Source organism: Patella vulgata, chromosome 7 (assembly GCF_932274485.2).
Source record: "Patella vulgata chromosome 7, xgPatVulg1.2, whole genome shotgun sequence".
NCBI classification, from domain to species: Eukaryota; Metazoa; Mollusca; class Gastropoda; family Patellidae; genus Patella; species Patella vulgata.
The window spans coordinates 32,462,167-32,478,135 of NC_065885.2; the positions used below are offsets into that span (position 1 = coordinate 32,462,167).

Sequence of the window (15,969 nt, forward strand, 5' to 3'; positions counted from 1 at the left end):
TTTCTTTACTCTTGCAATGAGACTCGGTATGTCCAGACTTTTGACAGTTTCTACATATACGGGTATACTGTTCTTGTCTGATAGCCTAATTTTACTTTTTCCACATTCGCGGTATCCCCAGTGGTTTCATTCCGTTCTACCCCACTAACCCCTGGGTTACTATATATGGGGGGGGGGGAGGGGAGACACGTTTTCAAGTTATCCGCCCTTGATGCGTTAATATAAACAGCACATAATAATACGAAGACCGGACGTTTATATGCCCCTTTTTAAACGTGACTACAAGTGTGGTTCTCGATATTTTGCGATTTGGAATACAATTATCAATTTATTCAAACAACACGTTATTATTAGTTCGAGTAGTCATATTAAAACACACACAATTATCAATTTATTCAAATAACACTTTATTATTGGTTCGAGTAGTCATATTAAAATAAACACAATTATCAATTTATTAAAATAACACTTTATTATTGGTTCGAGTAATTATATTAAAACAAACGCAATTATCAATTTATTAAAACAACATTTTATTATTGGTCCGAGTCGTCTTTCTGTTGGGTCCGAATAGTCTTTTTGTATGGTCCGAGTAGTCTATTTGTTTGGGCTGAGTGGTCTATCACTTGGTCCGACTGGTCTTGAACCGAGTGATCTTTGGTCCGAGTGGTCATGGATTCTTGTCGTAATTGTACTTGAATTTCCTATGCTGTCACCCCTAATACGAAATGATATCTTCCGCAGAGTGACGTAACCATCTTCCATATTGGTATTTTTCTCTGGGAAAAGTTTGTGATACTTCAATTTTTCAAGAGAGAACTTGTTTTCATCGTTGTGATAATTAGTTGTGCAATGGATTTTATCGAACGGGAGTTCATTACAAACACGCAGGTAAGTTTATAATAACCAACGTTAAGTAGTTTGTTCATAATCGAAGAAATCCGTTTAAAATTTACGATGAATCAGACAGTAATATGATGTGTATCAAGGGACCTCGCGATCGGTTTCTCAAACAACAGTTTTTGTTTATTTTAAAGAATTGTTGGGTCTATTTTTATCCAATTAATCAATGACACTGGGAGCAAACTGGAGATCCAGACAAAACGCATGACGTTGGACAGGCGACACTACCACATGGCATATACTAACAGGGAATCAAAATCCCTCCCCTTGATCTCAATGACAGACCTTTTGATCAAAAGGGCATGTGTTTGCTAGACCATCCACTACCTAACCCCATAAAGAAAAGAAATACAGATTATATCATTAATACCTTTATTTATCAAGTTTTAGTATGAATGAAGTAAAATTGCAACAAACCGAGAATTAAACAAAGATATTTTTGGTTAAATCATACACACCCTGTCAAACCCCATTCAACCAGTCAGATCATACATTACAGTTAGCATGATTTAGTATTTCATTCAGTGAAAATAATTCATGTGTCCTACTTGATTTAGGCTGCCTTTGTACATTTTATAACAGTGTTTCTTATTTAGACTTAAAAGGAGAAATAAACTTTAGGGGCTGAAAAAAATATTATGAACAAAAAAACCCTAAAGGGTAACACAGATAGTATGTCAATAATAAATGTACAATATATCTGTAAACTACATGTTTCTACTTAAATGCACAATATCTATAAACTAGATGTATCTACTAAATACTGTACAATTAAACAAATGCATTCACACCAAAAAGAAAACTCTTACATTGTACATGTATATCAAATATAGATTTTAACTGATGTAATCAGCATACTCATTGTTATATAAAGGGGTACATGTATATTCTTCTGGAGTATTATTAAACTAATGGCACTTGACATTTCCCAACTTATTCATTCAATTTAAAAACTACATCAAATTGCAGAACTAAAATAATCACCTTTTCTGCTAATCACCTTTTCTGCACCAGTCTAACACACAATAGGTTTGACCACAAAGTAACTCAAAAGCCATCGAACTGGAGCTCTCACAGCAAAACTATATTCCCTGAATGTACACAAGACTAGTTTGGATAGGGTTACAGACTGGTAAATCATACCCATAACTAAGTGGACTCTGGATTCCAACAAAAAGGGAATAAGATGTTTTGAGTTTGGGCGTATGGTCAGTCAGATGGAATGAATCTGATTTCAATACTGGTCACTCCTTATTTTGGCTTTACTAGGTTTTTCCCAACCTTTCCCTTTGATCTTTACATTAACTAATGTGTACCTAAGGGTACCAACTAAACACATATGCATAATAAATATGAAACAACTGTCAATAGCTATTAAATTTGTGCTGAGAATAAAAAAAAATATTCGAAAACATGCAACAGCAAGAACAATGTTATAGTCCTATTTCTAAACATATGGCTATTCAATTATGGAATGGGACATGAGATTCAATTTGAATTAGTAGTATCAAATATTCAATCTTTTAACACAAAAGATAATAATTTGAAAATTGCTCCTTAATTAGTTGAGTGTAACAATGGCGCCCCCGATACTAAATATTTTTAATAATGTCCAGAACTGGAATTATCAACAAACACAGACAAATATGATGACATGATACTTGTTGCTCATTGAGTGACTTAATGTAGTTGGTAGTTGTAAATGGTACTGGTAGTTGTAAATGGTACTGACAACATTACTCACAATATATATAATGAAATGGGGTTTAATGTCCTACTGTTCTGCTCCGCCTGGGCTAATGAAGATGGGAATATGCCATACAGTGTGCTATGAGGGGAAATCTTCTATCGAATTCCAACTGGCAAGGGATCTTTTACGTGCATGCCAATGTATACACAGGACCTCTGTTTTCCGTCCCATCCGAATGACTAGACAGCTGTCCTTGTCAGGCCCTCCGTCCTGCACCACTGACACGGGGAAACTACGTCTGAAAATCCCAATGAACTTTATTGGCCGATGTAGGGATCAAGCATGTGACCTCCAAACTTGCCACCCCGAAGTTTGAAAATTCTATTTCAATAAGAAGCAGGGTTATTATTGTGTCCAAAAGTCTAGATCAATCAAATTGCTTATCTCTGCTTAGCCTAAGTTAAAAATGCATTCACCTAATTAACCTAAACAATACTGAGTTTGAAAATTCTCGTGTTAATGCAGGCAATGCTCTTTATCGAACTTAAGCCCCGTTTACACTTGGCTGCGATAAGCGTGCCATTCTGGGCACAGTAACAGGCGGCGATAAATTTCAAGAAATTGACCCGTTTACATTACTCTAAAATAACGCGGTCTCAGAATCGTGCCAAGCATGCTAAATGTGGAACCCTTCACAGAAAAGTTAATTTCAGTACCTATACAAATTACCCAGATGAAAACAATTATGATGGTTGATTTAGTTTGAGCAGCCATTTTGACAGAACTGATGACAGAGCGGTCAAAGTTTGCGGGGAAAAAGGCTAAGGTTCATATGGCGCATGCGCAGTAATCCGTGCTCAGACCGGTTAGCTTTTACACTACGAAAACTTAAAGCGAGCCGGTCCTGGTACCGTTCTGAGACCACCTCACTTCAGTGGGCCAGATTGGCACCGTACCAGGCGCGGCACGCTTACGTTTGACCAGTTTACACTACAAAAAAGCGAAGCTAACCGTGCCTGGTACACTTAAAATTTGTAATGTAAACGGGGTTAATGTCAAGGGATTGATCACTCTCACACAATTAGAATCAAAGTTATTGTGTTCCAAGGTCTTGACTCCAATCAAATTGTTTATCTCTGCTTGAAACCTAAACAGCAAATGCTCAGCATTGAACTTAGTAAAGGTACTAATGTAATGTAATGTATCTGTATCCCATGTTCCAAAGTTTCACCCACGTAATTTGCATATCTCTGCTTAGCCCACACAGAAAATGTTCATCATCGAACTCAGTAAAACCATTCAACAAACAGGCGGAGAAACAGACAGACGAACTTATTTTAATAGTTCCCTGCTTTCTTTAAAAGGTGAGGGACAAAAATGGGTAGTGTGTTATAAACAAACACCCAAATAACAGGAAGCTGGTCAAACAACAAGACATGTTGGATGTTATAAAGTAGCCATTTCAAATCAGTGTTTTTGATGATTTAACATCAATAATCAACTAAATTAGGAATATCTTCATGACATGTTGATAGATCCCAACTAGTTTTATAAGATAGGTTGCCAGGCAATGAAACATATGCCCACAGCAGCTAAATCGTCCGAGCAGTTGATAAGGGTTGTCGCATATTTATTCTTTTGTAGGTAATTGGGGCCATTTACAAGACAATTTCAGACAAATCAGATTATAATTTTCGTCATTTGAGGGTTCACAAGGTTCTACAAACTGAAACAAGGGCCTTAACTCTGAAGTAATTTACAGAAATTGTTGAAAATTGACAAGCTTTTTCGTTTTACTAATTTAAATAATGCATATAAATTTCATACAGATCGGATGATAACTTTTGTCGTTCGAATGTTCACAAGTTTCACAAAGTAAAACAAGAGCCATAAATCTAGAAGTAATTGACGGAAATTGCTGAAATTTCACTTATTTAAATAATGCACATAAATTTCACAAATTCACAAAGATTGGATGATAACTTTTGGTGTTAGAGCATTCACAAGGTTCAACAAAGTGAAACCATAGGATTCTTCTTTTTACTAATCTAAATGACGCATATAAATTTCATACAGAGCGGCAGATAACTTTTGATATTAGAATGTTCACAAGGTGCAACACAATGTAAAACAAGGTACACAAATCTACAAGTAATTAATGGAAATTATTGAAATTAAATAGGCTTCTTCATCTCTTTAATGTAAACAACATAATAATATATCAATTTTAAAACAATCGGATGACAACTTTTGGCTTGAGAGCGGACGGACAGGGGAGACGGCAATATACGTTCACATTTCCACGTGAGCATATAAAAATTCTGTAAAGAACAATAATCTGATAAAACTAATATGTACTGGGGGATTATCATAACATGCTCCCACTTTATATAAGAGTACAAAAAATCAGTTATGTGTAAAAGTCATTATTATTGCGTTTTTTAGTAAATGTACATCATATATAAGAATCCTCCTGTACAACCAGATATCACTTTTACTAACATACCTATATAATCATCACATCCTTAATACATTTATAATACATCACTTATAAGACCATGGTTAATTAATTGTTGTTTCTCATGATCAGTGTTTGTGAAATATACATGCTACATGAGGTAATTATTAATTATTGAGATGATGGAATTTAAATTTTTTGAGTTTAACGCTGTTTCTATTTCAGCAATTGTCAGTTATTTGGGGCATTGAAAATCCAACGGTAACCGGCATCTGCGATTTATTCACATTTAATCAAAGTTTTATAGATTAAAATATCTGTTGCACAAAAGTCAGGCATCTGAAGACTTGATCATAATAATAGTTCTAAATTATTAGTGATATGCTTCTAAGTTAACCATTCGTTGTTTCATTAATTCTTGGCATTTCATTTCTTCATCTTTCCCTACTTTGACAGGTTACAAAATCATCTGTTCCAATCAGGTTGGTAACTTGATCTGATATAAATATTTAAAGGCATACCTTCGGATTTTTAAATACAAAATAAGTTAGATTATTTAACAAGTCCAAAGAATTTATTGCACATTTGTTCGTTTCTCTAACCGTGAAGGAAGATATGTTAAGTGTCTTCAACTCTGCCCCATCGGCAAATGGCATCGACTCGTGATAATATAAACACTTTTATAATTTTGTCTATCTTCATCAAACTATTTACATTTATTAGTATCTTTGTGTCAATTTAGGACTGGTTAATAAAATAATGTGAAGCAGTGTCAATCAGTCCATACCTCATGGTGGCAGTTTTGGAGCCGTTTGTCACAGAGTGCTAGTCACGTAAATAAAATATTTTAGCAGGAATTTAAAGATATTTATTTCTTTCTGTGAATTTTATTACAAATGACAAGTGCCTTATGAAGTATGTATGTCGTCTTTGGTGAAAGAAAATGCTGTAGCTACCATTCCTTGGTTTGAATGACAGATATGATACAGCTTTTTTAACTTCCTGTTTCAGTTTCATGGATGGACTTCATATATTTTTTCACACGCTAGCCTACTAGACTTTACTTATCACCTACAGTTTCATGTTTATCGATAAATAGTGAATTTTAATGCATCAGTTCACTGTTCATATTTGAAGGCTAATCAATATAGTTTTACAAATTTTACAGGACAAATTTGTGACCTCACTAAATTTGACCAAATAATTATGGAAGTACGTAATTATTATGGATGAAAACAGACATGCAGACGGGTCATGAGAAACAAACAATTAATTAATTGCGGCCTAATCATTGCATTGAATGGTTTAATACATAAAAATATATTTGGCTTAAATAAAAGTTTGTGTTAATCTCTTATACTCTATGAGTTAGTTTGTCATACATTGTATACCTTACTTTAAATTAAAACAAACAAAAGTAACTGCAGAGCCATATTGGGAAAAAAGATTGGACTAGTTATATAAGCCATCTGGAAAATCCCATTTAATTACTGAATTAAAACCACAGAAAGATAGGTAAAACGGACAACCCAACTCCTGAATACAATGAGGTACTAAATCACATATTATCAACTGTTTGTCAGCTTGCATGCTCTTCTGCTACGCTTCTTATAAGTTCTTTAAGCTGTTCACGTTTTTTTGACACTGTTGTGGCAGTAACCACATGAGATAAAGAGACGTCGTTGATACATTCACAAAATTCTCGGCATAAATGTTCAGCTATTGAGATGACATAAATTCCACAATCATAACCTGAAAAAAATGAAAATCCTGGCTAAAAAAATTTATACCAGAAACATTCAAAAACTAAAATTGACAGTACATAACCATTCACCTTTATTTGTGGACACGCAATAGGTCACAATTTCTGTGATGTTTTGTTCCAGAGTATCAGAGTATGGCCCCTCAGGAGAAACCTTTGTGAAAGTGATCGAGGCTACAGTTTCAATTTTGGTGTGAAACATTAGGTTCATGAGAAGACAAAAACACCATTGATATTCAGCAAGCTGCAACCTTCTGTTCCAGAGTTAACCCCCTTTGCCAAAATCCTGTTTTTAATTTGATGTGAAGCATTGGGGTAATGAGAGGATGAGCCCTGCCTATTTCCCTAGTTCTCCGTCATGGAGGTATCTTGTATGGCAACTGCTTGTTTTATATTAAAGATACATTAAGTAAGATTTAAATAAAGAGCTAGCCATTCTTGCTATAATAGTTTAAACATAGATAATGTAAAATGAATAATTTGAAAATTTCATTCAAATTACTCTATTGTGAGCGAAGATATTAACCTTTGAAGATTTGACAAGACGTGTGCACAAATTGAAACCACCATACTGGTTGTTCAAAGTTAAGTTTCGCTCCATTATTTTTAAATTAAATCAAAATATGGCTGAATCGTTCTAATCTACTTAATATCGGAGATATCCGTTGGCAATCGAGAGTTGATTATGGTATGGATAAGTTAATTAATGTCTAATTAACAATTTAGATAACACTTCAGGCGTAAAGAAAGACCTGCAAAAGACAGATTTAGCTCTTGCATAATGTATGTTTAAATTTAAAAATAAAAAATAAATTGCTTCTGACATTCTATCAATTTAGAAGGAAAATCAATAACATGTATTTTTAACCCTTTAGCACCCTAGACAGCGCCAAAGTGCCAGAGTAATGGGAATAATATACAGTTCTTAAATAGTTCACAGCTATATAAACTTGACCCACTAATGGTAGCAGTAGTTTCAGACTGAAGCATTCACTGAATTACACTTTTATATTATTCAAAGATGCATTATGTAAGAGCTAAATCTGCCTATTGCAGGTCTTTTGGGGGGGGTTTCAAATGTTATATAAATTATTATTTCTTCATATGAAAGCCAATAATCAACTCTGTAGACTATCACATCAGATGGATGAAAACTTTATTTTTCATTTTCTTTTTTTGAACTAATTTAGTGAGAATAGCCAGCTCTATCTTAATCTTACATAATGCATCTTTAAAAAGCAACAGTATACAATCTAATTTAATTTCTTCCTTTGGCTTATAAAACATTTATCTTAATCTTACATAATGCATCTTTAAAAAGCAAATATATACAATCTAATTTAATTTTTTCTGGTGGCTTATAAAACACTTACAATTTGCTTGTTGTGGAGAATCCATTTCAATAAATTTCATTCTACCTCTGGGTGCTGAAAACAAAACATAGCAATACACTGTCATTTCATAATATCCAGAATCTGACTATGTTTCTGTAGGAAACTTTGAGTAGAGAGAATTTTTTTTGGGAGGCAAAATGTTTGTTTTTTTATTTCACAGAATCAAGGGATGAATAAACTACTAGACTGCAAAATTTCTAAGTTTCCTATGTTGCATTGTAATCAAGTCACCTATATCACATAAAATGTTATTTTATATTCAGGAGGACCTTCCATATAAACATCTATCTGCATCATAAGTTTAGGAAAATAAGCATTTAAACAACATTTAAATATTGTCTACCACCTGTAGAACTTTCCCCTCGAACTAACAGTAAATTGTTTATTGGAATTTTTGATTAAACGGAAACATTCTTGTTGCTGTAAAATACTCAATCAAAATACCAAGTGTTAATTTATATGATAATTTAAGGCCTACGATGTGATACAAAAATTTGCAACATGTTTCAACACCATATCTTTCTGCATGAAATGACAATAAACTGTTTATTGGATAAAACGGAAACATATTTTTTTTTCTCTACTTTGTAGCTGTAAATAATATACGAATTATCATTTTATATAGCGTATTTCTACTGATGATTAAAGATTAAAGTAATGCAGAAATTTGCAATGCATTTTAACATTCTATCTTTCCCCTCCTTTATTTCATAGACATTCATAGAAAACTATAGCAGGTAGAATAAAACTGAAATAATGTTGGCAGCCATCTTCGATGACCTCATAGGAGAATAACCTATCACGTGGTGAGTGTCCATCTCAAGTCCAAAATACTGACTAAGGCACCTACTAAACATTTGTACAAAAACATTCTCCCTACTCAAACTTTCCTACAAAACTAGTCAGATCCAGGACTAATACAAGACACTGAATTTTCTGTAATATAAATCTTAAATAATTTTGGCTGTTATTTTTAACAAGTCATATGACCCCAACACATACAGGATGTAATGTCGGCAGGATACAAACTCTTCTTCAAAGCTTTGGACTCAATGGAATGGAAAAATTCTCTATACAAATATTTAATAAAACGGTGCTGAAATATAATTTGAAAATCTGTACTCACAATTAAATTATAAATTATAATATGTTTTATTTGTTGGAAAAAAAAAAACAAACAAAAAAACAGTGAGGCTGATGTCCAGTCTTAAATAGATGGCGCTCATTAATTACCAGCACATTTACCATATTATAAAACATCGACCAATCTGGTCCAATCAATATAATCAAACTTAGTCAAAAACAAGGAAGTGAAGGAATGAAACTATCCTGTTCTAAGGTCTCGTCCAATCAATTCACTCATCTCTGTACCTGAGCAAAAAATGCTCAAGATTTGGAACTCTACAGTTTCATCACTCTCGTTTAATTAGGCTATGACTTTCTTTGAAAGGCGGAGGACAAAAAAAATTAGGTCTTCACTTACCATGTACAAATGGTTGTAATCTATATGCTAACTTTTTGGCTATATGTTCATTCGCATGATTGGCTGAATCAAAATGATGAAATTCTTGTTTACTGCGTATATACACTAATAAGCTCCTGAAATATTGTCAGAAATTACTTTTACAAAAGACATCTTAGTTGTGTCTGGCCTATTTACTGAATATATAAAAGTTGCAACTTCAAAATCCATAGTTCATACCTATTGAATAATATTATCGGTCACAGTAAAAACATTAATTTAAAATATATCTTTTGAAAGAAATATAGGCATATAGAATTTGCCTAAAAAGACCTTATCATAAACCATATGTTCAGACATTTACATACAAATTAATATGGATAGGCCTACTCACCAATGTGTACCTCCTACATTATTTGAGTCTTCATTGTCATTGACAGCTAAAAATACAAACTGTTTTAATGGAAGGTTCAATGATTCTAGAATAACTGTTAATTCTTCAACTAAAACAAATGAAAATAAATTATAACAAGATGTCTAGTCATCACCATCATGCACCCTTGCACTTACTTGGAAGCCATAAGGAAAGATAGGTTGCCAGGCAATGAAACATACGCCCACAACAGCTAAGTCGTCCGGGCAGTCAACAAGGGTTGTCACATATTTTTTCTTTTGTCAGTAAGGAGAACGTTTACAATACATAAAAATCTTATTACGAATAATAACCCATGAAGTAATTACCACAAAATATTAGAATTTGTTTCAAATGTTTGTCTCACGACCTTGAACAATTTATATTAACTTTAGCCTATAGAGCATTTTTAAAGTGATCAAGGGTCATTACGAGTAATAACCAATTAAGAAATTATCAGAAATTGTTAAAATCTGTTACGATTGTTTGTCTCGTGGCCTTGAACAATTTATATTAACTTTAGCCTCTAGAGCATTCAAAAAAAAATTCCAAGTGATCAAGGGTCATAACTCCGGAAGTAATTATTGGAAATCGTTGAAAATGACTAGGATCCTTCATCTCATGACCTTAAACACTGTGTATAAATTTGAAGTCAATCATATATTAACTTTTGCCTCTAGAGCTTCTACAAGAATTTTCAAAGTGGTCAAGGACCATAACTCTGACAGTAATTATTGGAAATTATTGAAAATAACTAGGTTTCTTCGTCTCGTGACCTTAAACAGTGTGTATAAATCTAGAGTTAATCAGATATTAACTTTTCCCTCTAGAGCATCCAAAGGATTTTTCAAAGCGATTAAGGGTCATACATGTAACTCGAACAGCAATTATCGGAAATTACTGAAAACCACTAGGCTTCTTCGTCTCATGACCTTAAACACTGTGTATAAATTTAAAGTCAATCGGATATTAACTTTAGCCTCTGGAGCATCCATAATTGGTTGTGGAAGGGACATGAGAAACAACTTATTTTTTTTGTATTGTCTAAAACAAATTCTAAATAGTATCTAAAATTAAAATAAATTACAAATCAAATTATCCCATAGTTAATTGTTTCATTTAATTAGAGAATCAGTCATGCATTAATGAGTATACATCGCGGTGTGTATAGGTAATTAAGGAATAACCATTCCTAATAGTAATATGCATTTAGTCACTATGACGTCACTGGCATCTGAGTGTTTCGATAATTAGCAAATTTGGTTTTTTACCGTAGGTCTATATTTGCGACTTTGAGTAAAGATGGCTCAATTAATATTATTCAGTTTGGTGTTAACTTGCCGTAATATAGTAACCACTGGCTATACGTTCATATAATACTGTTTTCTCACTTGATGTGCTCTTTAAGACCTGTACTCAACAAATTCTTTGTAGTGCCCTACTCTCATCCCCAACAAATTGGAATGATCTGCCAATGGATCAAGATACTGTTGTTACAATTTGATCCACATTTAAAATTTAGCATTCACTTTGCGACGGTTGTGATTGTTTTTCTACTGAAATTGGATATATCAATAAGGATATAAATTTTCAAAGGACCGGATAATAAGTTTAGTCTGTAGAGAGTTCATAAGAAATTGAAGGTCACAGACGGACAGGCAAGGGCAACAGCAATTATACAACAACATTTCCATGTGGTCTTACATATAAAATATTACCTGGTGCTAATTTGATGAACTGTGTAACCGACGGACTAATAAGAGATAATTTATCTGCTGAATGGTTGAACTGTTCTCTTTCATAATATCTGAAGCGAAAAAAATATACAATTACTATACATAAAACACAGGTGAAGTAGTTTATTATAGTTTTTATTACTATCTATAAAGACCTTGACAATGACATCTGTCAACCATAGACAAGAGTATATCATAGCAGCTTTGAAAACCCACTACTGGTACAATGAGTTAGCAGACCAAACTCTCATCTGGTACTCATGATGTAGTAAGAGAAACTTACATTGTACTGTTATTCTAACCTATTTAGTTTTTATCAGACATTATTGTTGAAGATGAGAAGCATTCAAATACAAATGATTGTTGGTGTTCCAACTTTCAGAATGTACAAAATCTTTAAATATATATCTGTTGTGCATGAGGCATGGTACATTTCTCTTCCAGAACCCCTGAAACTAACTTGTTATTTAATTTGGATTTGAAAATACACTAAAATACAACTAACAATTCACATTGTACTTCAATCTTTTATTTCACGGTTGGTATCAAAGACAAAACATAAAAGGCAGAACTATTTTTGGATCAATTAATATCTTTTGATCTAAAAACAGACACCAGAGATTCTTTACTGGTATTGAATTAAAAATCGAAAAATACAGTACAGTCAAAAATTCATACTCACATAACACATGAATTTGATTAAAAAAAACTAAAGGAGCCAAACTTCTAACTCAATATTTTTCATAATATTCTAAATTAAAAACACAAATTAGAATTCAAGGTAGGTCCATTTTAATCAATATTGATATCTTGCTGTGAAGATATGGGATCCTAACATTCAATATTTAAGAATAAGACACAATGACCATTTTATAATAACTACATGAGTCATGTATTCTATGTTTGCGGGTGCCATTTGTAACGAAGAAAGAAAAGCATATCCTACAAGACGATGTGGAAGTAATTACTAATGGCTGATTCACAAACGACAAAAATATTATAAAATAATGTGTAGAATGTACTCAGCAGGAGTAAACAATTTTCGTTCAATTTGGACTGTTCATATATTTCACCGAACATAAATGAAGAAGAGAAATGGGGTTTAATGTCCACTCGACACAAACTAGGTAATTTCGGGGCTAACATTGATTCAATTTTATTTCAATTATTTTCTTGTGCCTAGGGGTCTTTAGCAATGGGAGAAAACTGGAGGACCTGGAACAAATCCACGAGGTTGGACAGGCGACAGGAATCGAAACCATGCCAGTTGACTCAATGACACTGACAGACCTATGATACAGTGCATACATGCTAAACATTCAGCCATCCAATCCCCTTGAACATAATTGATTAGAAATTCCAATAACTTTTTTTAAAAATTGAATTCAAATCACTAATTTCTGATGTAATTTCATACCGATAACTGACTGATTTTTGCAATACATAATTGATTGAGGACGATGGTGTATAGCCTAAAATAATTATGTAGGTTCATTTTTCGGGCAAAAATGATGTAGAACCCCTAAGAAAAATTGTCCTGTAGACCTATATCAACTTGGCTACCAAGTTACCAGTATGTCTGCGTTAAAAAGCTTTATGATGATGATTACATTGAAGAAAGTGATATAATAATAATAAATAATGCTTCTTTCTGTCGTTTTTTTTTTTTGTTTTTTTTTTAAGCTTTATGATGTCTTTGAAGAAAGTGATAAAATAATAATGCTTCTTTCTGTTTTTTGGGGGAGGTTTGTCTAGACAGAATAATAATAATATATAGACTAATATTAAGAAGAGAAGTCTTCAAATATTAATATAAGCAATTATTCAATTCCTTAGCAGTTCATATGATTGACACTACTCACTAGTCTTAATAGAAACGGAGTAATTTTTACAGCAATAAAATCAAGTGAACTGCAAATTATGGGATAATAATGACCATTTCGAAGTCAGGCTTAATGTACCGTAGTACATAAATTGTCCCCGAGTGAAAAAGAGGATTGTGAACCAACCCTGGCAAAACTACGGTAATCGACCACACTCACACTGTCGAGCCGAGGTCAAAAACCTGAATTTTTCCACTGCTCGTATGTTGCTTGTTCTTCTTGAAAATCGTGTCATATCTTGTGGCAAGCGGGTTTTACTTACTCAAAACAAAACCCGATCAGTTTATCATTTAGCCAGTTAGGTCCATCTAATATTTCAAGATCCGAAGCTCGCAATAAACTGTCGTTGAAGTTTAACACGATCGCATCTTCGTTCGCCATAGTTGAGCAGAACAACCATCTTGTGTCGTCATTTCCTGAATTTGCCACACCCCCAATGTAACAACGTGGTTTTAACAATAACATTGGATTCACATGTCAAAAGTTATAGAATGGGTCAGGGTGGTTATTTCAATTATTTGTTTATATAGCACTTAAAGAAGTTAATATTTAATTAATTACTAATACTATTTGGAAGAGCACATGCAGCCTTGTATTGATTTGTAATGTATTTACGGGACAAATAAATATAATTTCGGAGGTAATGATGAATAATCATGAACCGTGTAAATTTGTTTACATCAATACATGGACTCAAGCAGGTGATGCAATATTACGTCTTCCAACAACAGTAATGGACAGCTTATTTATATTGATTGATATTACAGACCTTATCGAAAATCAGTTGCTGTTTCTTTATTTCTGGTTTAAAATTGTTGAAATGTCGAAACAATCCTGGCTCGCTAGCTATATATAGGGCGACCTTCGGTTGCACGGATTTTCGTGATATAGTCGAACCATCTGCATGCGAATGACATTTAGTTCAACCAGTGGTCGTGACCAGCCGTACCATGCGATAAAGCACGGTCGGGATAGTTCAAAGATGGCTGACAAAACTGACACTTGAGAAGATTTTCTGAAAAATATAATAAAATTGCCGATTGCCGTTGCGTTATTTACACCTTGGTCGGTATTATAGGGCCCATGTTAACGCCTGAAAGAATGGGAATTGTAGTATAGATGTTAAATATGATTTTTTTTCGTCTTTTTTGATGAATTTGACAGATTAGAATCTTCAGTCTTATTCGAATATATTATATATATAGGCACCCGACAAAAAACTGTACGTGTGAAATGATTTAGTTGGGTGACATAATTCAAATGAAAAATATTCTGATATTGTTGACTAATCCTATTTGTAACCTTGCTTTCACATCGCAGTATGGAAAATTAACCAGTTTTTAAAAATACATGAGTAAATAAAGAGAAAATATAGCAGGCGCTATATTGAATAGTCAATGGCTAGGGCCATTTGCGTTTGGGTGCTAGTTCAGACTGTAGTCGCGACCATAGTCTACATCCGAAGGTCGTCCTGGAGATCGGGTGTTCGATCCCTGCATTAATTGGCCGAGAAAGTTCTTCCAGATTTTCCGGTGTGGTTCCCCCTTGTCAGTAATGCAGGAAAAAGGGCCTGACAAGGACTAAAAACTGAGGTCCCGCTTACACATTGTGTGCACGTAAAAGATCCCATGACAGCTAGTTGGAATTCGATATAAATAAGAGTAGGCCGTAGTGCCGAGCGTCCGCGCAAAATTTCCCTCATGTCATAGCACACTGTATGACGTATTCCCGTCTTTATTAGCCCAGTTCGGAGCAGAACAGTAGGACGTTAAACCCCATTTTATATCATTACATTTCTAAGCCATCTATATATATCTAGTGCAAGATTGGGTGACAAAATTAAAGAGGCTTAAGGAGTTAAATCTGATGGTATATATGATTGAATGAAACTTGAAAGGGTAGCACGATATTCCCAAATCCACCATAATATACCACTTTAGACTTTATGCGATAATGTAATTTTTAATTTACAATTGTAACGTTTTTGTGTCAAAATGCCCCTCAACATGTAATAATTATTTCCAAGCAAGTTTGGAAGTTGTAACCAAATCCACCATTATTAAATTTTAACTCATATCATAATGATTTATATCGATATTTGATAATACATGTATACCGTTCTTTATGCTAAATTGTCATTTTTAATTTAAAACAGAAACGTTTTTGTGTCAAAATTCACCCTCAAAATGCGATTTCCATTTTGCATTTTGAGGGACATTTTTGAAACAAAAACATTACTTGGCAAAACGTATATATTATCAAATATAGA

At 33.5% G+C, this 15,969-nt stretch overlaps 1 protein-coding gene across 1 annotated transcript; it reads right to left on the minus strand.

Moving 5' to 3' along the window:
• Positions 1–1,258: 1,258 nt before the first annotated feature.
• On the minus strand, positions 1,259–14,253 carry LOC126826694 (sentrin-specific protease 8). Its single transcript, XM_050555699.2, has 6 exons — positions 13,963–14,253; positions 11,800–11,888; positions 10,064–10,172; positions 9,691–9,806; positions 8,187–8,240; positions 1,259–6,803 (listed from the first exon to the last, which is right to left on the minus strand). The coding sequence occupies exons 1-6, from the start codon at positions 14,163–14,165 to the stop codon at positions 6,631–6,633; spliced, it is 744 nt and encodes a 247-aa protein (XP_050411656.1). The 5' UTR covers positions 14,166–14,253; the 3' UTR covers positions 1,259–6,630.
• Positions 14,254–15,969: the final 1,716 nt, after the last annotated feature.